The sequence below is a fragment of the Cucurbita pepo genome, chromosome LG02, assembly GCF_002806865.2.
Source record: "Cucurbita pepo subsp. pepo cultivar mu-cu-16 chromosome LG02, ASM280686v2, whole genome shotgun sequence".
In the NCBI taxonomy this organism is placed as follows: Eukaryota; Viridiplantae; Streptophyta; class Magnoliopsida; order Cucurbitales; family Cucurbitaceae; genus Cucurbita; species Cucurbita pepo.
The window spans coordinates 2,563,328-2,583,033 of record NC_036639.1 but is presented as its reverse complement, the minus strand read 5'-3'; the positions used below and the strand labels follow the sequence as shown (position 1 = coordinate 2,583,033).

Below are 19,706 nucleotides of genomic sequence, written 5' to 3'. Positions count from 1 at the left end.
AAATAAATTGATAATATAATTGGATTTTATTTATTTTGTATTTTGTTATATATATATTTTTTCATTGGCCAAATAATGAAATAAAGAAAGTGTGGGGTCTGAAATGAAAAGAATCTTATTTTGTTGTCTTGTGTCCGAATTTTTAAATGATTGAGGGACTCCCATGTTTGAATTTGAAATTTGAATTTTGAAATACTTTCTTTACCATTTTATTAAATACAATTTATGGAATAATAATTAAGAATCGTAATAACCGAAGTCCACCACTAGTAGATATGTCTGATTTACCCTTTTATGTATAGCCATCAGCCTTACATATTTGCAGCGATAAGCTTGAACTGTTATAATTGATATCATAACCAGTCACCAAACGGTGCAAGACACTAGTTAGAATAGGGCTAGACCCTGACATTTTATATGGTGTTTTTTTTTTTGTATTAAAAATATTATTATTTAATCAATTTTGATAAATTAATATAACTAATTATAATGATAAAAATAAAATAAAACTGATTCTACTATTTTAAATAATAAACTATATGGTAATATTTTAAATAAAAATTTATTATATGGTCAAAATTGTAATATTTTAAAGTTTTAAGGCTAAAATTAGAATATATAATATAATGTTTATAATTTATTTATATTAAAAAAACTTGGCAATTAATTATTAATTTTTAATAGGATGGTAGTAAATAACTTAAATCTTAAAAATAGGAGGAACTTTTTAGGGTTGAATTAAAGGCGCTTTGGCTTGTATTCCAAATCATGTCCAAAAATCTTTTTAAAATATTATTTAAAAAAACGCTTAATTTTAAAGTCAAAAGGATTTTATTAATGGAATAAATGCCTTTAAATTAGGGATTTTTCAATTGAACAAAATAAATATCACGAGCAATGCACGTGACATTTGTCATTTTATTATAAATAAATATTACCTAAAAATGCATACCCAATTTTGATAATCAAGCCATTGAAGAATATATTTATAAAAAAAAAACAAGTTGAAATATATAATATAATTATTAAAGTATATTATAAAATTAAAATTGATATTCATTTAATTTAATTTAAGGGTAGGGAAAAAAATTAAAAGGAAATTTATAGCAATGGAAAAAGGAAGGAAAATAAATAAAGTTTCTTTTTTATATATATATTTTACTAAAAAAATTAAAAATATTAATGCATATGGAATTAATGCGATGTCCGAAAAAGCCCAAAGATGACAATATCTGCTAGCGGTGTACTTGGGTCATTACAAATGGTATCAGAGTCAGACATCGGACGATGTGTCAGCCTTCTCGCTATTCCTCGAAAGGGGTAAACACGAGGCGATGTAGATTTGGTGGCGGTCCCACATCGATTAAAGGAAGGAGTACACAAACTATCAAGGGTGTGGAAACCTTTCCCTAGCAGCCAACCCGGGAGGAAAAGTCTACTTAAAGAGGACAATATCTACTAGCGGATGGTAAAGAGATCCAAAATTAAAAAATGCAATTTTTTTTTTTTTTGCCTTAAAAAATAAGAATTATTAAAGTTGGCAGTTAGCTGTAATTATAAGCGTTAATTAATAACGTCCTTTTAGTACAAAATAAGCAAAATAATAAAATAATTTTTATTTTTATTTTGAAAGGAAGCCACAAAATAAATAAATAAAAAGTACTTTTTTAACTTATTTAAAATTCGTACCATGACAATAATAAATAAAAATTATAAACTTAATTTAATATTTAATAAATCTTTTAAATATTAAAATTTAAATTCCGTGCTATATTAAAAAAATGTAATTTAATTTTAAAATAAGTAAAAAAAAAAGAAAAAAATCAGCTAATTACCAATATTTATAATTATAATTGGTGTATTGTAATTACCAAATATATATATCAGAAAATGAAAATACTACCCATTGTTTAGGGGTGGATGATTTAATTTATAATTAAAATTAAGATTTTTTTTTTGTTTGACTAATAAATATGATTAATGCGCTGTAAATTAAATTAGAGGACCTTTTAAGAAAATTTAAATGTGATTATTGCACGTAAAATCCTGACCGTCCAATGGGTTAAAGAATAAAAGAATCCAACCATCCGAAATTAAATATATCCTAGTCAAAGTAAATTTTATTGTTACATAAATGTTTCAATTAATCATTAATTACTTGCAATTTTTAGTTATAATTTTTTTTAAATGAAAATTACTAGAAATTTATTCTAAAAAATTAAAAGAATTTTTTGTTAAATAATAATAATAATAATTATTATTTTAATGAAATTATGAAATTTTATTGGAAGTATTATAAGGAAGGGGTAAAATGGTATTTTAACCTTTGGAATAAATTAAACAGATAGTTTTTCGTAGTCTAAACCATTTGACAGGTAAGAAGTATATGGAATTTCAATGGCGTCTTCGTTTTTCAGTACCTTGCAACTCAAAATTCTTCTCATTCTTGGAAATTCCTGTAGTGAACTATAAAAATCATTTGGAAATTCCTCGACTGTTATGTGTTCTCATTTGGTAATCGAATTCCTCAACAGTTGGAGGCTGTGGCAATCAGAAGCTCAACCTGATTAACAATGGCTTCCATTATTCTCCAGTTGCTGGATTCCTTCATCTAAATGGTAAGGTTCTGCTTCTCCTGTTTGAAGTTTGTTTTTCGATTACTCAAAATGAAACGCAATGTGTATATTCTTTGGAAATTGAGACGGTACTGTGTTTCTGATCGAATAGGCTGCGAAGAGTGTTCGGAACACAAAACCTAATAGCGTGATTTGTGATGGAATCGATAGGTCGATTTATAACTTGTTGCTAACGATTTAGGTTTTGCGAACTGATTTTTTTGTAATTTGAATGAAATAGTTGCTGTTATTTGCTCATAATGCCAAGGAAGTGGAGTTGATGCTGTTGATTTCTTCAATGGACAATTCATAGCCGGTGCATCTTGTTGGTTGTGCGGGTAATCTGTGCCCCAATTCAACTATTTGATTCAGCATTCAAATTACAACTGAAGAAGAAGTATTATAACCTGCAATTGACTGATAAACTGAGCTGTTTCGATTTTCTCGTGTTTTCCCCTGAAAATTTGAATTCTACTTGTGTTGTTTGTTTTGTTGATCAATGGCTTTGTGTTGCAGTGGGAACAAAGGAAATGCTGTGTGGGAATTGCAAAGGAGATGGCTTCTTTGGAGGTTTTTCTCAGCACTTACGATCAATAGAGGTATGTATTGTTAGTTTGTTTATGCTTGTGCATATATTCAGTATCATGTCATCAACAATGGCGGTAACATTTAGGCATACTGGTATCATATTCAAGTTCCTGACAGTTAAGTCCTGGCAATCTTTCATATAAGATTTGGTACAGTTGTGATTCTCAGGAGGTCATTCTCTGATCAATCAGTTTTGCATTTTGTACTTTTGGTTTACTAATTGATAAATGCCTCATAAATGACATTAGCTTTTCATAGTTTCTGCAAATATGCTGTGTTCTGCATCTCAAGATGCGAATAGCCCTTCATGAATTGTCTCATCTGCTTTTGAAGCTAGTGATTCAAGATAGAATATATGAAATACCTGGACTCCCCTGCCAGCTTCCACTAGCTTAACCCCACTTTTTCTTTAGTCAGCACATTCCTTTTATACCATGCCAAAACCGGAAAGGCACTAGTTAGGGGTCAAACCTACAACTATCTACTTAGGAAAAATCGACTAAGCTAAAGGCGCATTGAGCATTTTTGTAGTTACATAAAAAATAATCACTAGGTAGGGTTGAACCTACGACTTTCTACTTAAGAAACAGACGCTCTATCCACTAAGCTACAGGCACATTGAGCATTCTAGTAAATTCTTATAGTTACGTAAAAAATAATAACTTTCTGAACATATCATTCCTTTTATCCCATGCCAAAAGCTGGGTTGTGGTGGTTTGGAGTTTTGTTTTGAGTAGCCAAATAAGAAACAAATAGGGGATCACTTTCTGCTTAGGAAACACACACTCTATCCACTAAGCTAGGGGATCACTTTCTGAACATATCATTCCTTTTATCCCATGCCAAAAAATGGGTTTTGGCAGTTTGGAGCTTTGTTTTTGAATAGCCAAACTGAAAACTAAATGATAAGAAATGCTCCAGGTAGGGGTCAAACTTACGGCTTTCTGCTTAGGAAACAGACGCTCTAATCCACTAAGCTACAAGCACATCGAGCACTCTTGTAAAATCTTCTAGTTAGTTAGAAATAATCACTTTCCGAACATCTCATTCCTTTTATCCCATGCCAAAAATTGGGTTTTGGTGGTTTGTTTTCGAATAACTTTCCGAACATCTCATTCCTTTTATCCCATGCCAAAAATTGGGTTTTGGTGGTTTGTTTTCGAATAGTCAAATTGAAAACTAAATACATCTCATTCCTTTTATCCCATGCCAAAAATTGGGTTTTGGTGGTTTGTTTTCGAATAGTCAAATTGAAAACTAAATGATAAGAAACGCGCCAGGTAGGGGTTGAACCTACGACTTTTTGCTTAGGAAACAAACGCTCTATCCACTGAGCTACAGGCACATTGAGCATTCTTGTAAAATCTTGTAGTTATGTCAGAAATAATCACTTTCCGAACATCTCATCCCTTTTATCCCATGCCAAAAACAACGCGCCAGGTAGGGGTCGAACCTACGACTTTCTGCTTAGGAAACAGACGCTCTATCCACTGAGCTACAGGCGCATTGAGCATTCTTGTAAAATCTTGTAGTTATGTCAGAAATAATCACTTTCCGAACATCTCATCCCTTTTATCCCATGCCAAAAATTGGGTTTTGGTGGTTTTGAGTTTTGTTTTCGAATAGTCAAATTGAAAACTAAAAGATAAGAAACGCACCAGGTAGGGGTCAAACCTACGACTTTCTGCTTAGGAAACAGACACTCTATCCACTGAGCTACAGGCGCATCAAGCATTCTTGTAAAATCTTGTCGTTATGTCATAAATAATCACTTTCCGAACATCTCATTCCTTTAATCTCATGCCAAAAACTGGGTTTTGGTGGTTTGGAGTTTTGTTTTCGATAGCCAAACTAAAAACTAAATGATAAGAAACGCGCCAGGTAGGGGTCAAACTTATGACTTTCTACTTAGGAAACAAACGCTCTATCCACTGAGCTATAGGCACATTGAGCATTCTTGTAAAATCTTGTAATTACATCAGAAATAATCACTTTCCGAACATATCATTCCTTTTCTTCCCATGCCAAAAAATGGGTTTTGGCGGTAGCCAAATTCTGAGCTATAGGCACATAAAGCATTCTTGTAAATTCTTGTAGTTAGGTAAGAAGAACATGTCATTCCTTTTATCCCATACAAAAATTGGGTTTCGGTGGTTTGGAGTTTTGTTTTCGATTAGCTGAAAACTTAATATAAGAAACGCGGAGCTACAGGCACATTGAGCATTCTTGTAAATTCTTGTAGTTAGGTAAAAAATAATCACTTTCCAAACATATCATTCCTTTTATCTCATGCCAAAAACTGAAAACTAAATGATAAGAGGTCGGACCTACGGCTTTCTGCTTAGGAAATAGACGCTCTATCTATTGAGCTAGAGGTGAGCATTCTTCTAAATTCTTATTGTAATAATCACTTTTCGAACATATCATGTTTCCTTTTCTCACTTTCTGAACATATCATGCTTCCTTTTCTTGTAGTTAGTTAGAAGTAATCACTATCTGAACATATCATGTTTCCTTTTATACCATTGCCGCAAAAATCTGGGTTTTGGTGGTTTGGAGTTTGCGCTAGGTAGGGGTTGAACCTACAACTTTCTACGCACTAGGTAGGGGTTGCTTAGGAAACAGACGTTTTGAGCTACCGGTGCATTGAGCATTCTTGTACATTCTTGTAAATTCTTATAGTTACATAAAAAATAATCACTTTCTGAACATATCATTTTTTTTATTCCATGACGTATGCCAAAAATATACTGGGTTTTTGCAGTTTGGAGTTTTGTTATCCAATAGCCAAACTGGAAACTAAGTGATAAAAAACTCCCTAGGTAGAGGTTGAACCTACACTTTTTATTTAGGAAACAAACGCTCTATTCACTGAGCTACTGATGCATTGACTATTCTTTTATCCCATGTGTTTTTTGTCTCTTGGTTCGCTTCTCATTCCCGAAATAAGGATGAATTAGCAGCAATATTGCTCTTGGTTGTTTTGATTACAAGAAACAACTTTCAAGGTAATCTCATGCTTATCCTATCAACGTAGGGGCTGGCATTGGTCTAACAATTAGATGTTTGCCAAAAAAAAAAATCAACGCAAAAGAGATTAACACTTCGATGTTTGCCAAAAAAAAATATTGAGTAAAAACTGTAAACAACGCGCCAGGTAGGGGTCGAACCTACGACTTTCTGCTTAGGAAACAGACGCTCTATCCACTGAGCTACAGGCGCTTGTTGAACCTAACAACCCATAAAAATTATAAATTATAAAAGTTTTGTAAAAATGATATTTTTTTTATAATAATATTATTACTTTCTTTTTAAATATTAAATCACAGAGGTTTTTTTTTTTCTTGAGAGAAGAGAAAAATTGCTTTGTTTATTTATATATTTATAAGTTTATGAACTATTATCTTTAACTTATATATTTTAAAAATTTTATAATACATTAATCATTAATCTCATTATAATACTCTCAAACACCGACTTCCTTAACTTAAATAAAACAACTCAACGCCTAAAACACAAATTATTTCTCTTTAAACACTAAAAAACTTCAAACTTAATAACTTCACTCAGCCCCATCTCTTTGTAATGTTCAGAGCCACGAGAAAACATCTATTGTTGAACTTCCACCTCTAATCTCCTTCAGAGCTTTCAGGGCCGATAATGTTAGCTTCATGTACATACTCTCCATGTACTCGATCTCTTCAAGATCTTCGGGAATGTTCAACACCTTTTCTTTACTCTCCGACGCAGTGTTCGCCTCCGACCCACCCCTTCTTCCTTTCTCATTGACTGTTTCAGCAGCAGATGACAGGTCTTTCTTGAAGAAGAGAAGATCGAGTATCGTCTCGCACTCCTTTAATAGCTGACCGAGCACATCGGTTGAGTAGAACGGTTGGCGTAACACCTTCTTGATGAAAGGCACACGGATGAGCTCGCCACTTCGCTTGTCATACTTCTTTAGAATCTTTGCCAGTCCTGTGCTTCGAATGTATTTGAATGAGTTTTACTTCAAACAATGGACTCTTATGTTTGAAAACGTGAAGAACAAACTTTATTACACTAGAAGACCCTCAGTCCCTAGAATATAAATCAAATAAAACGTCGATCTTGTAAGTCGATATGGATGTACTAACTACTACTAAAGGTATTTTCGACACGAAGCTCGTATATAACAGCCCAAGTCCATTGCTAGTAGACATTGTCCTCTTTAGGCTTTCCCTTAAGGACTTCCCCTCAAGGTTTTTAAAGCACGTCTATTAGAGAGAGATTTCCACACCCTTTGTGAGATCCCACATTGGTTGGGGAGGAGAACGAAACACCCTTTATACGGGTGTAGAAACCTCTCCCTAGCAAACGCGTTTTAAAACCTTGAGGGGAAGCCTGAAAGAGAAAGCCCAAAGAAGACAATATCTACTAGCAGTGGGCCTGGACTCTTACAAATAGTATCAGAGCCAGACATCGGGCGATGTATCAACGAAGAGGCAGTTTTCCGAAGGGGGGTAGACACGAGGCAGTGGCACCAGTAAGGATGCTGGACCCCAAAAGAATGCTTCGTTTCTCTCTCCAACCGACGTGGGATCTCACAAAGTTATATTCCCAACAAGGGCCTCTCGAGCAAGGGAAGAAAATTTTAGGCAGGAGGCCCCTGATGGTAAGAGTTTGGAATGATTAGAGATACCCTCCCCTCCCATCCAAGATCTTGGATTCAAGTCTTCGGGTCGAGATTTAATAATTTAAAATTCTCGTCTCTCAGAGCTGGCTTTGTGATTCGCAAAGCCTTGCTCGAGATTCATAGGGACGAGTCATGAGCATAATGTAACGAGTAGGATTCTAAATCATCCCACCTCCTTAGATCTTGTCCTAATTCAACATTTCAAAATTCTCTTGAAACATGATCATGGATAGATTATGGTAACTTTATAATCAGAATCCAACAAAAAAGCAAAAGGAGGGGATGAAAAAGGAATAGAAAGCAACACAAACCTGTGTAATTCAAGGCACTATAATTCTCTAACAAAACCATTTCTCCATGGAAGTCCACAATGTCTCTCCCTACTTTCATCAACCGTTCGTCCGAATCTCCGATCTCTGCTACCCTCTCCTGCAATAACTGCATTCCGAACGACTTCTTATAGCGAATATAAATGCATAGAGTTTTATTTAGCACGTCTTAAAGGAAAAACGTGGCGTTCAACGTCATTACCAAATGGTAAAAAGAAATAGATGCCTAGCAGACCAACTATTCAAATGACCTTAAATATTCCATGGCTTCCACTCTAGTTGTATCGAATAGAACATTTCAGAATGAGTTACTAAGATGGTAACGAAAGAGGAAATGTCTTTCACTCTTTTTGACGCTCTAAACTGCAAGTTTCTAAACAAACATTCTTAACAATGGTCCACTTTGACCCGTTATGTATTACCGTCAACCTCACGGTTTTAAAACGCATCTGCTAGGGAGAGATTTCCACACCCTTATAAGGAATGTTTCATTCCCCTCTCCAACTGACGTGGGATCTCACAATCCACCCCTCTTACGGGCCCAGCGTCCTTGCTGGCACATAGCATAGTGTCTGGCTCTGATACCATTTGTAACAGCCCAAGCTAACCACTAGCAACTATTGTCCGCTTTGACCCGTTGTGTATCACCATCAGTCTCACGATTTTAAAACGCGCTTGTTAGAGAGAGGTTTCCACGCCCTTATAAGGAATGCTTTGTTCCCTCTCCATCCGACATGGGATCTCACAATCCATCCCCCTTAGGAGCCTAGCATCCTCGCTTGCACACCGCCTGATGTCTAGCTCTAATACCATTTGTAATAGCCCAAACCCACCGCTAACAGATATTGTCATCTTTGGGCTTTCCCTTTTGGACTTCCCATCAAGGTTTTAAAACACGTCTACTTGGGAGAGATTTCCACATTCTTATAAAAAGTATTTCGTTCTCCTCTCCAACCGACATGAAACCTCACACCCACACTCAAAGTTCCTTACAAACAGCTTCAACTCACATATAAAAACGATAATTTAGGCTCTTTTTAAAGGAAAAAAGAGAAAGAGAGAGAGAGATCAAACAACTATGAAACCAAAAGGTCAGTAACATACACTCCACTTAATAACATAATACTCCTCCTTGCTTACAAAGAACTGGTTAAACTTGTCCAATTCTTCCTCAAGCAGATTAAGAAAAACCTCCATGGATGCTTCTCCATCAAACTTTAAGCGCTTAGGATTACCATCTTTATCAGGGTACATCAATTTCAATTGCTTCTTCAATTTCTTATAAGAAATGAACTCATCTCTCCATTCAGGCAAAGTAGATTCAATCAAAATACACAGAATCTTCCAAAACTTCATGATGCAAATGTACAAAATCACAGAGAAATCAGAGAGATTTATAATCAGAGAAACCCAAACAATAGAATAAAGAAAGAAAAAAAAAACGATTGCATAGAGGAAATGGGGAATATTGGGAATATTGGGAATATTGGGAATATGCTGTTTACGTTGAAAATGAGAGGGATGTAAAGTGTCGATTAGGTTAAAAGGAAAAGGGAAAATGGTGGAAAGGAGGGGAATAAACAAGAGCATATTATTATGGGAACTTTTTGGTCAAATAAGAAGCAGAATAATGCCAACAAAATGGCCAGTTGATGATGAAAATAGAAACCCTAGAAAACACAAAAGAACAAAGAGATGAACATAGAAGCGGTCAATTGAAGAGAACGATACCTTGATGATTGGAAGTCCCTCCAATGGCTTCCTTCGCACTCTCTCTTTATTTTTAACTTATATATTATTTTAGTTTTTGAAATTTTACAAATATGAACCTAGTTTAGGTGTTATTAACATTTATTATTTTTTTTTTTGTTTTTTTCTCTCATATTTTGTATTAAAAAACTATATATTTCTTCGCTAAAAAGGAGAGAAAATGAAATTTAAAAACTAATACTAATAATCATTATTACTTCTTTTTACTTTAAAAAAATGGATAAGGCGACTTAAAAATCCATGTACCTATGTAATTTTTAAAATAGAAAGTAAACCCAAGAATTACATAAACAATTCTTTCACAATAGAGTATCTTAGGATTTTAAATTAAATATGAAGTCATTTCAATTATACCCTCTCTTACAAATGGGTTGAATTGAAGAAAACAAAATGAACACGAGGAAGGAAAAAAAGAAATGTGAGAACACAAAGAGGGATTGAGAGACGAGCATGTGGTAGAACTCAAAAACGAGCAATTGAGGAACATTATGATCGATCAACTATTGGGTCGTTGAAGTTGTCACTGGCAGTATTCTCCGAATTAGTTGTCGTCAGTATTGTTCGATGGTGTCAAATATTTCTTTCGAAATAGCTTATTTCTCAAACTCATTTTAAAAAGTCATTTTAGTGGTTTTAAATGATTTACAAATTAAACCCATGAAATTTAATCCAAATAGACCCAAAAACTAATCAGCTATAGATTATGGAAAAGAAAATACATTTGATAGATTACTTTTTTCAATGGCTCTAATGACCACTCGATTATATCAACATATAGACACCTCGGTTCGTAGAATATTAAACCTTAAATAGATGACTACCACAACAACTTGAGCGAGCTAGTTAGCTAGTCCATGAGCCTTATCTTTCAAGGAAGTTCTTAATAGGAAGTATCATTTCTTCAGACGAATATCAAAACCAATCATAATCCCAATGTAGTCTGTATTCGCAAGCTTCCTACCCTCTATGAAAATCTTAATCCAAACAATCCCTTGAATTCTTTTAGAATCGTGTGTTCTAACTTACAAACCGAAAAAAATAGAATAGGAAGTATAGTAAACATACCGACGATCACCATGATTACACAGAGCTGAAACGATCTTGCAGGTAAAAGAGTTGAAAAGCAGGAAGATAACCACGTGGAAGCAGTAACGTCGAAGTGGATGACTGAGAGGATGTGCAACCGTCTCATTAAATCAAAACTCATTTGGAGGCTTCAACCTTACCAGCCTCTTGATCCTGTCTTTCTCTGTGTTCTCCAAGATGCCCTTCACAGACATGAAATAGATAAGTAACATTGAAGATGTGAAAAGCTAACCGCTGCATTTAACCCATCTAATTCAAAGACATTGTAGATCAAACAAAGTATCAACTATTATTGTCAAGGAATTTTATTAGAGCTGAAATATAATTATTGTAAATACAGATATCTCAGTCTGAATCTTCAATAAATTTGTTAGCCATGAGATACGTTTCACCACTGCAGACATGATCTATAGTAGAACAAGTGTAGTCAATATGCTATATTGGGTATTCGTTAGCAATTATGAGAGCCCTCAAATTTCTATTCAGAGAAAGACATTTCACAAAGCTTTTTTTTATTATTATTATTGAAAATAACAAACGGATGAAAAAATTATTCCTCCTAGAAACTGAAAATTGCTTGACAAAAATCAAACTTACAGATAAAAAATAAAAGGAAAAATCGATAATTTGTTCTATGCCCGCAACAAAACAACAACACCATTTCGTTTTCTCAGACACTGTTCTCTCCAAGGCAATTTGCGAAGAGTTTTCTTAAATTAAAGTCTTAAGATTTTAACATGACTATCACTAAATCTGGCTGGATAATGAGCTTGAGCCCCATGATTTTTGGCAGCTCAGTCACAAAACCTACAAGGTGAATTCTGAGTAAGGGAGAAAAGAAAGGACATACCATCCAGACAATTTCATCAAGACACAAACAAATCTTTCCATATTTGTCAAGAAACAATCGCTCGGTTGGAGCTTTCCCGCAGGCATCCTTTATCAATGATGTTATTACAAAGATCACTTCTGCCACTTGAAGAAGAGGAAAGGACATTAACGTAGAGGATAAATGACACAGAAAAGATCGGGATAAAAACAAAACAAAAAAGAAGGAAACGCTGCAATTTTTTATCAGGAGGATGAGGGAGAGAGAAGGAATTGAGTCCAAAGAAAATGGAAGAATTGGCATTTACTTACAAGCTAATTCATCATATTCATCCTTCCCAACAACATAAACCGCAACATCACCAAGGACTGTGTAAACGACGTATACAGACCTGTTACAAAATGTTAGGCAAATTTAATGGTAAAACCAGCTACACAAAAGCAATCCAATAAGAAGTATCACAAATTTGAAAGGGACCCGATTGTTATAATGTATGAGAAATGCTTTTATTTTAGATGGGGAAGGTTGACTCTTATTCAAGCCACTGGCTCACCTTGTTGTTTAAGATTCCCTCATGAGCAAGGCAGTCTATTGGGAAAAAAAGGAAGAAAGAGAAACAAAAAATAAAGAAAGAGAGAAAAAGAGGAATTATCAAAGGAAACATCCAGATTGGAGAGGGAAGCATTTTTATTTAGCAGTAAAACAGTTTATTTCAAACATTGGTGACCATTCGAGCAAAGAACACAGCCTTTGTAACTTTTGTACTATATGGCAACTACCACACACTTCAACAGTAGCTCAAGAAGCCCCTAGAGGGTTGCAGTTGTAGCTAGCAAATACTATGTTTTCAGTACCTCCCTCTTGAGTTGGAGGAGGATAAAAAGACAATGTGATAAATGAGTACTCAGTCCATAAGAATAATTAGATGGAAGCAAAATGATGATCATTTTATACATTCAAAATATCCCATGTCAGGGGTGGAACCTTATTTTTAACAGTCATTAAAGTGATAGAGAAGTGGTAGAATAGCTTTCTCTTCAATCCATTTTCAAATGTTTTAATCCATCTTCAAGATCTTAGGTAAGATAGGCAATTTCTAAGGAGATGACCAAGAGGCTTTGGAAATAGAAGGTACCTATGAAGAATCTATTATTCTTGCAGTCATTGCTTGGCAGAGTGGATGCCATTTATGTCTACAGAAAAAGAAAAGAAGTTGCTCGCTTATGCCCCAATTGGTCTAGGTTATGCAAGAATAATAATGAAAGATCAAGGCACTAGATCAAGTTCAACAAGTTTTTCAAAGAATCAAGGGGGCCAAGGGGCAGATCCTAAGAACATTTGACTCATATTGGCGTTGCCTTTGGAATACCAAAGACTTCATTATTCATAAACAAGCTTGAACTTGCAGTTTCTAGCTGTCTATTATTGTTGGAGATGAGAAACAGAACCGATCAAAGAACAGTAATGGAGGAAAATGGAAATGGAGGCTTGTAAGTTCTAGCTGTCTATTATATCCTATTGTATTTAATGGACTTGGCGACAATTTCGATACTAAAACATTATAACAATAATCACGCAAATAAAGTTCATCGATTTCCCTCGCGCATTTGAAAATTCTCAGGGATGAAGCTCAATAGAAGAGGAGGATGAGGCTCAATCGTTATCCTTTGAGTTTCTCCTTTTCACCCTAGGGGTGGGAATATCGAGAAACGGTACCTCAGATGCAGAGTATGAAAACGCGTCATTTTTTGCAAAGATCAGTTTTCAATTATAATGCATCACTGAGAATTGTTCAAAACTGCTTCTAAAGAACTGATCGGAAGATTCCACTCACTTGTGCGAAGCAACATAGAGCTCTTCATTTTTTGCACCTTTGAGATTATCAGCTCCCAGCTTCACTAGAAAGGATCGCCAATGCAATCGCTCCTCTGCCGGAACTCCGTGAAACCTAGAAAAACAAATAAAAATCATGATCAACAGTTCAATCGCATGAAATTAGATGGCAAAGAATTCCTAACCAATAGAACACAAAGTCAGTCCAAGTTAGAGTAGATGGCAGAGACAGAGCATCATTTCCCTCCTAAACACCGAACTCTCAAGCTTATTTCAATTCTAATAGGAATACATCTGAAGCTAATCGCACATTTCACACAATCATCAAAGCAATCGGCACAGAAAACTACAACAATGCGATTGATTGCACAACGACGCCATTCAAATCACAATTTCTAGCTAACGCACATCAGAAACATGAAAATGCAACGAAAAAAAAATGCTCAATCGATTAAGCCAAGAAGCGTAAGAAAAAAAATGGTACCGTTCGACGAGAATGTTGCCGACGGAGTTGGCAATCAGCACGGCAAGCAACATGCCTGATCTTTCGGATTCGATCGGAGTTTCTCAAGGAAGAAATCTGGTTCAGAGATGAGTTATATTCTAATTCGAATTCTCGAAACAAATCTTACGATCCCAGATTCTCTCTCGCACTTTTTCTTTTTCCTTGTTCTTTCTTCTTCCTCTTCTTCTAAGTTCTATTCTAAGGCACCAATTAGGGCTTGTTTGGCAACGGATATAGCATAATCTGATTCGAGAATTGTGTAGCGTTACCACGTTGAGGTCAGTACAATCCAGCCTATGACCCACGAAAGTAACTGTTTGGTAAAAATACACACATTTTTTTGTAATATAATTTTAAGTTTAAACTAAATATAAATAAAATAAATAAAAATTTCCACGTCATGACTTCAAATAAGATTTAACCCAATTTCACTACGAATGCTCCAATAATATTTGTATAGGTACAAACCTTCCCAACCCAAACCATAATAGTTGGTCGGTTCTTTTCGGTCAGGTTTTAGTTGGACTTTTTGAAAATTGAAAATTTCAATCGGTTCGTGAGTTCATTTTTTTTTCTCGGATCAACTCGACCTATTCTAAATAGGGTTACAATTCAATCCAACTCTATCAAAAAACATACTGATGTATTGTAAAACGTATCTATTAGGGGAAGGTTTCGATTTCCACATTCTTATAGAGGGTGTTTTGTTCTCCTCCCCAACCAATGTGGGACATCACAATCCACCCCTTCCAGGACCCAGCTTCCTCGCTGACACTCATTCCTTTCTCCAATCGATGTGGAACTGCCACCAAATCCTCCCTCCTTTGGGGCCCTACGTCCTTACTGACACACTGCCTCGTGTCTATCCCCCTTCGGGGGACATCGAGAAGGCTGGCACATAGCCCGATGTCTGACTTTAATACTATTTGTAATGACCCAGGCCCACCGCTAGCAGATATTGTTCTCTTTGGGTTTTCCCTTTCAGACTTCCCCTCAAGACTTTAAAACTCGTCTACTAGGGAAAGGTTTCGATTTCCACACCCTTATGAAGAGTGTTTTGTTCTCCTCCTCAACAGACTCACATATACCGTATACAATATTTTAGAAAAAGAAAATTATTGTCTCAAAATATATTTTTATTTTAAGAGGTTAATTCTTTTTTATTTTTTCTCTCATTTTAAGCTTTAAATTTTAGATTCAGCTTTATTTTTAGTTTCACTCAAAAAGTCTCGTTTCAATAGAGCTATTACTTCTAGCTTATATATTACTATTCTTCTCATTTCATAATCAATATAAGATTTTGTTTGCGTTCTCTCATGTACATTTAAACGTGTTTTAACAGCTAATATTTCATTTAATTTTAGCCTTTTAACTTCAATGTCGATACATCTCCGTGCCCGCATCGAGAATTCTTTTTAAAATAATTTTACAAATGCAACAAAATTTAATAAATTTCTGAAAAAAATAAATAATAAATAAAGAGAATAATGTATGAGGTTTGAATTTTGGGAACAATAAATGAGAAGTTGTAGAAAGTCAACGTTTGAGTAAATGCCACGTGTCAACCATAAAGTGGCTACAAAAATTGTCAAACCTTACCCATGGGAAACCTCTTGAGCCATCAATTTTCCCTTTCAAATTTTGTGGCTCCAATTATATTTTGATTCTATAAAGTATTGGTGTGGCTCTAAAATTTTCAATTAATTAAGGAGATTTTACTTTTTTTATTTTTAGGGAATGAATGGTGAGAGATTGAAGGAAGGAGGAGGGATCCGTNAACAAAACGTGACAACCCACAAAAAAAATTAGCGACAAATTGTCAAAATGAGCATAGTTCAACGATAATAGAGATATTCATTTAATCCGATAAAAATGAGTGAGGGAACGAGAGAGATTTCTTCTCATTAGCTAAACGAGGTCGAGGACGAAAATATATTTCATGTTCCTACCCGAGCTAGATAAGACTTTTCTCATACTAGCAGCAAATAAATGTACGAGAACCAAACCATTAATAGACAAAAAAGAAAAAAAAAATATTAAATATTAGATCAAATTATGAATTTAGTTTCCCAAAAAAAGGTAAGAATTTCTTTTCTAAAGTACGATAAAAATGATGAAGTTACAATATTGACAATATTAAATATTATATCAAATTATGAATTTGGTTTCCCAAAAAAAAGTAAGAATTTCGTTCCTAAAGTACGATAAAAATTCATAAGTAGTTTCAGGCGTTAAAAGTCACTAACATGGAGTTCCGAGCGTAATGGATTGAATACGTGATATTAGAATGCACTGTTCGTGAATTTTAATGTTAGACTACTTACGAGGTCTTTTCAAATGATAGAGACAAAATTCTAACTTCTAAACTACACCAAGCAAATTCAACCTACGACCAAATTTGTCATCCCTTTGCTCATAATCTGCAAACTTTTTCCCTTTCTATATATATATATATATGTATATATGTATGTATATATATATAGCTTACAATCCTCTATGATTTTGATACAACCTGACATAAAACACCAACTCATCTATATGCAAAAGCTCCCCCTTTATACAGATTTTGAGCTTCCCAAATCCCATAAACAGCATATAGATATATAGATATATAGATATATATAGATATATGTATATACAGACAGTTACAACACAGAGATTAATTAAGTTTCTTTGTGTTTGGTCTTATGGGTTCTCTTATTTATAGAGTTGAGTTTTGTGTTGAGATTTTGTACCTAGCTTGAAGTTGAAGGAAGAGGGCAGTTCCAACTCAGCAACTCTTCGATCATTTGCATTGCAATTCTGTCTTCTTCATCAATCCCATTTTGGCGACCTTCAGCTTCCTGGCTTGCAGGTTCGGGCAATGGGGACAGCGGCATCGACGGAGACGGAGTCTCCTTCTTTCCTAACTCAATCCTCATGACCCAATCGGAGGCTGCTCGAGTGCCTGCACGCTTCTGCCAGACGCCGATGTGGGCGTTGTCACTGTCGAGTCGCAGGCATGTCAAGGAGGGAGAAGGGTTCTTGCAGCACTTCTTGAGCTTTGTGCTGAGTAGCTCTGAAAGTGCTTTTGGGGACAATGGAGAAGCGCCATGGCCATGGCTTTCAGATCGGTCTTTCGATGCAGGGAAATTGGTCTTGGCGTTTTGGCCGTTCATTAAGATGGATGCTTGATCATATGCTCGTGCTGCATCCTCGGCTGTGTCGAATGTCCCTAGCCACACCCTTCTTTTCCTACAAAGAAAAACACATGAACAATATAAGAATGTGCGCTCATGATGTAATGTAGTTCCAAATCACAACCAAGAACACATAGATATGCCTGCCAACGCCATGGCCGCTCAGCTTCTTTCAGGCATATCAACAAACAGGTTATGGGCGCCAGACAAAACATGGGATTTCAGAGCTTTTGTGAACCAAAACAACACAAACAATAACACGCATATTTACAACAACAATGAAGTTTAAAAATCCATGCCACCATCGCCAGGTCTCTTTCAGGCAAATCATCAAACAGGTTATGGGCGCCAGACAAAACATGGGATTTCAGAGCATTTCTGAACCAAAACAACACAAGCAATAACACACATAGTTACAACAATGAAGTTTAAAAATCCATGCCGCCACCGCCAAGTCTCTTTCAGGCAAATCATCAAACAGTTTATGGGCGCCAGACAGAACATGGGATTTCAGAGCATTTCTGAACCAAAACAACACAAGCAAGAACACACATATTTACAACAACAATGAGGTTTAAAAATCCATGGCGCCACCGCCAGGTCTCTTTCAGGCAAATCATCAAACAGGTTATGGGCGCCATACAAAAAAAATGGTTATACAGAGCATTTTTAAATCAACAAACCCAATCAACGGCGCATATATTTATAGCAGAAGAACCAAAAAAACGTAATGAAAAGGGGATTTTACAGCAATGGGTGGCGGATTTCTGACACCCACGAGCCCCACTGCCGCTGCCTAACTCCCCTGAACTTCCTCGAATAAACCATAACTCCAGAGAGAGAAACACAGAAGTTTCAGACTCTTCAACGAAAAGGCAAACAAAAAAACAGGTGAGAGAGTTGTAAAAACGTACAGAAAGCAATAATTTCATCGATTTATATAGAGGCGTCGGTGGGAATTGGAAGGTCTTCTTCTCTGAGAAGAGTACTTTTCTTAATGGGGTTCGCCATTAAAATCTTTCACCTGCTCAACCATGTAAGATCCACGGACGCAGCTTCATAACAACCACAATTTAATGAGACTCGTCGTTGCAATTGCAATTCCCTCTCTCTCTCTCTCTCACACACATTCTGCAGCTTTTCTTTAATGGCGGATCGAATTGGAACCATCAAAACTTCTATTGTCTGCTATCCAAAAAGAAGTTTCATTAAATTTGACTTCTGAGCTTTGAGGAAATGGAAAAATGTGGACGAAATTTGCAGGTTTAGGTCATAAAGCGCCATTTATGATCCCACTCAGGAAGATGGAGAGTTTGAATTGAATAAGGCCCTGTTTGCCTATTAACTCATTTCAAACAAAAATGTAATAAATATTATAAAAAAAAAAAAAAAAAAAAAAAAAAAAAAAAAAAAAAANGTTAAACCGTTAACCCACCCCTTGATATTAGGCCCTGATATCATTTGTAATAGTTTAAGTAGCTAGTTAGCAAATATGAGTTCAGATACCATTTGTAATAGTTCAAGTCCATCACTAGCTAGCAGATAAAGGTTCTGATACCATTTTAAATAGTTCAAGTCCATCGCAAGCTAGCAAATATTATCTGTTTTGTCGCTAGCTAGCAGATAAGAGCTCTAATACCATTTGTAATAGTTAAAGTCAATCGCTAGCTAGCGAATATTATCTGTTTTGACTGTATTGTTGTCAGATTCACAGTTTTAAAACACATCTATTAGCCCTTCCTGCAATAAAATGTTTTAGTTTTTTTTAAAGCTAATTTGGAGTTTTTTTTTCTTGAATAGATAATTTCTACTTTTAGAAAATAAAAAATAATAAATAATTATATATATATATATATATATATATATAATAACAAAATAATCTCGAATTTATTTTAAAATTTAATGGGCTTATTGGTAATTACAATTATTTTATTTTTAGCAAAAAATTAATAAATTTAGCTTTTTTTTTTTACATTTAAAACTAACAATTTCTTTTGGCGCATCTAATGTTTAGAAATAAATAAATAAATAAAAGGCCTTTTTTTTGTGTGAAGTTCAGTCATTCTGGTCCAGCCCAACAAGGCCCATCATAAAGCGAATTCATTGCAGCATATTGCCCCCATTTTTTATTTTATCTTTTATAATTTATCATTTAATTCCTCTACAAATTTATTTCTTTTCAATATATTATTTTTTGGATTTTGGCCCCTAAACTTACATTAAATTATTCATTTTTTATTATTTTAAAAAAATATATTCCCCAGACTTAAATTCAAATATTAAATGTTCACTGATCACAA

General features: G+C 34.9%; 3 protein-coding genes, 1 long non-coding RNA gene and 4 other non-coding genes across 9 annotated transcripts; 1 reads left to right on the top strand and 7 right to left on the bottom strand.

Annotated features, from left to right (window-relative positions):
- Nucleotides 1–2,393: 2,393 nt before the first annotated feature.
- Nucleotides 2,394–3,471, top strand: LOC111788351. The gene is made up of 3 exons (XR_002814147.1): nucleotides 2,394–2,618; nucleotides 2,857–2,953; nucleotides 3,132–3,471. It is a non-coding gene; the product is annotated as an uncharacterized LOC111788351 (long non-coding RNA).
- Nucleotides 3,472–4,475: 1,004 nt separating this feature from the next.
- On the bottom strand, nucleotides 4,476–4,548 carry TRNAR-CCU. The gene has a single exon. It is a non-coding gene; the product is annotated as a tRNA-Arg (tRNA).
- Nucleotides 4,549–4,635: 87 nt separating this feature from the next.
- On the bottom strand, nucleotides 4,636–4,708 carry TRNAR-CCU. The gene has a single exon. It is a non-coding gene; the product is annotated as a tRNA-Arg (tRNA).
- Nucleotides 4,709–4,856: 148 nt separating this feature from the next.
- On the bottom strand, nucleotides 4,857–4,929 carry TRNAR-CCU. Its single transcript has one exon. It is a non-coding gene; the product is annotated as a tRNA-Arg (tRNA).
- A 1,423-nt stretch (nucleotides 4,930–6,352) lies between these two features.
- Nucleotides 6,353–6,425, bottom strand: TRNAR-CCU. Its single transcript has one exon. It is a non-coding gene; the product is annotated as a tRNA-Arg (tRNA).
- Nucleotides 6,426–6,640: 215 nt separating this feature from the next.
- Nucleotides 6,641–9,929, bottom strand: LOC111788231 (SPX domain-containing protein 1-like). Of its 2 annotated transcripts, none has more exons than XM_023668512.1 (3): nucleotides 9,309–9,929; nucleotides 8,187–8,313; nucleotides 6,641–7,178 (listed from the first exon to the last, which is right to left on the bottom strand). In XM_023668512.1, the coding sequence occupies exons 1-3, from the start codon at nucleotides 9,792–9,794 to the stop codon at nucleotides 6,793–6,795; spliced, it is 999 nt and encodes a 332-aa protein (XP_023524280.1). In that variant the 5' UTR covers nucleotides 9,795–9,929; the 3' UTR covers nucleotides 6,641–6,792. The 2 variants fall into 2 exon arrangements, with proteins under 2 accessions (XP_023524280.1, XP_023524281.1); XM_023668513.1 differs by having other exon boundaries at nucleotides 9,345–9,929.
- Nucleotides 9,930–10,840: 911 nt separating this feature from the next.
- Nucleotides 10,841–14,431, bottom strand: LOC111788321. The gene is made up of 5 exons (XM_023668649.1): nucleotides 14,207–14,431; nucleotides 13,724–13,837; nucleotides 12,201–12,280; nucleotides 11,911–12,035; nucleotides 10,841–11,242 (listed from the first exon to the last, which is right to left on the bottom strand). The coding sequence occupies exons 1-5, from the start codon at nucleotides 14,257–14,259 to the stop codon at nucleotides 11,171–11,173; spliced, it is 444 nt and encodes a 147-aa protein (XP_023524417.1). The 5' UTR covers nucleotides 14,260–14,431; the 3' UTR covers nucleotides 10,841–11,170.
- A 2,183-nt stretch (nucleotides 14,432–16,614) lies between these two features.
- LOC111788298 (ethylene-responsive transcription factor SHINE 2-like) lies at nucleotides 16,615–18,314 on the bottom strand. Its single transcript, XM_023668623.1, has 2 exons — nucleotides 18,155–18,314; nucleotides 16,615–17,461 (listed from the first exon to the last, which is right to left on the bottom strand). Exons 1-2 carry the CDS (start codon nucleotides 18,232–18,234, stop codon nucleotides 16,963–16,965), a joined length of 579 nt encoding a protein of 192 aa, XP_023524391.1. The 5' UTR covers nucleotides 18,235–18,314; the 3' UTR covers nucleotides 16,615–16,962.
- Between the last annotated feature and the right edge of the window lie 1,392 nt (nucleotides 18,315–19,706).

Coding starts and splice junctions, on each gene's coding strand:
- LOC111788231 (XM_023668512.1), bottom strand. CDS start 9,794: ATGCTCTTGTTTATTCCCCTCCTTTCCACCATTTTCCCTTTTCCTTTT. Junction 8,314..9,308: donor ATTATGTTATTAAGTGGAGT/GTATGTTACTGA, acceptor TTCGGAATGCAG/TTATTGCAGGAGAGGGTAGC. Junction 7,179..8,186: donor TAGTGCCTTGAATTACACAG/GTTTGTGTTGCT, acceptor TTCGAAGCACAG/GACTGGCAAAGATTCTAAAG.
- LOC111788321 (XM_023668649.1), bottom strand. CDS start 14,259: ATGTTGCTTGCCGTGCTGATTGCCAACTCCGTCGGCAACATTCTCGTC. Junction 12,281..13,723: donor CTCTATGTTGCTTCGCACAA/GTGAGTGGAATC, acceptor ATTTTGTAACAG/GTCTGTATACGTCGTTTACA. Junction 12,036..12,200: donor TGAATATGATGAATTAGCTT/GTAAGTAAATGC, acceptor CTCTTCTTCAAG/TGGCAGAAGTGATCTTTGTA.
- LOC111788298 (XM_023668623.1), bottom strand. CDS start 18,234: ATGGTTTATTCGAGGAAGTTCAGGGGAGTTAGGCAGCGGCAGTGGGGC. Junction 17,462..18,154: donor GAAATCCGCCACCCATTGCT/GTAAAATCCCCT, acceptor TTTTCTTTGTAG/GAAAAGAAGGGTGTGGCTAG.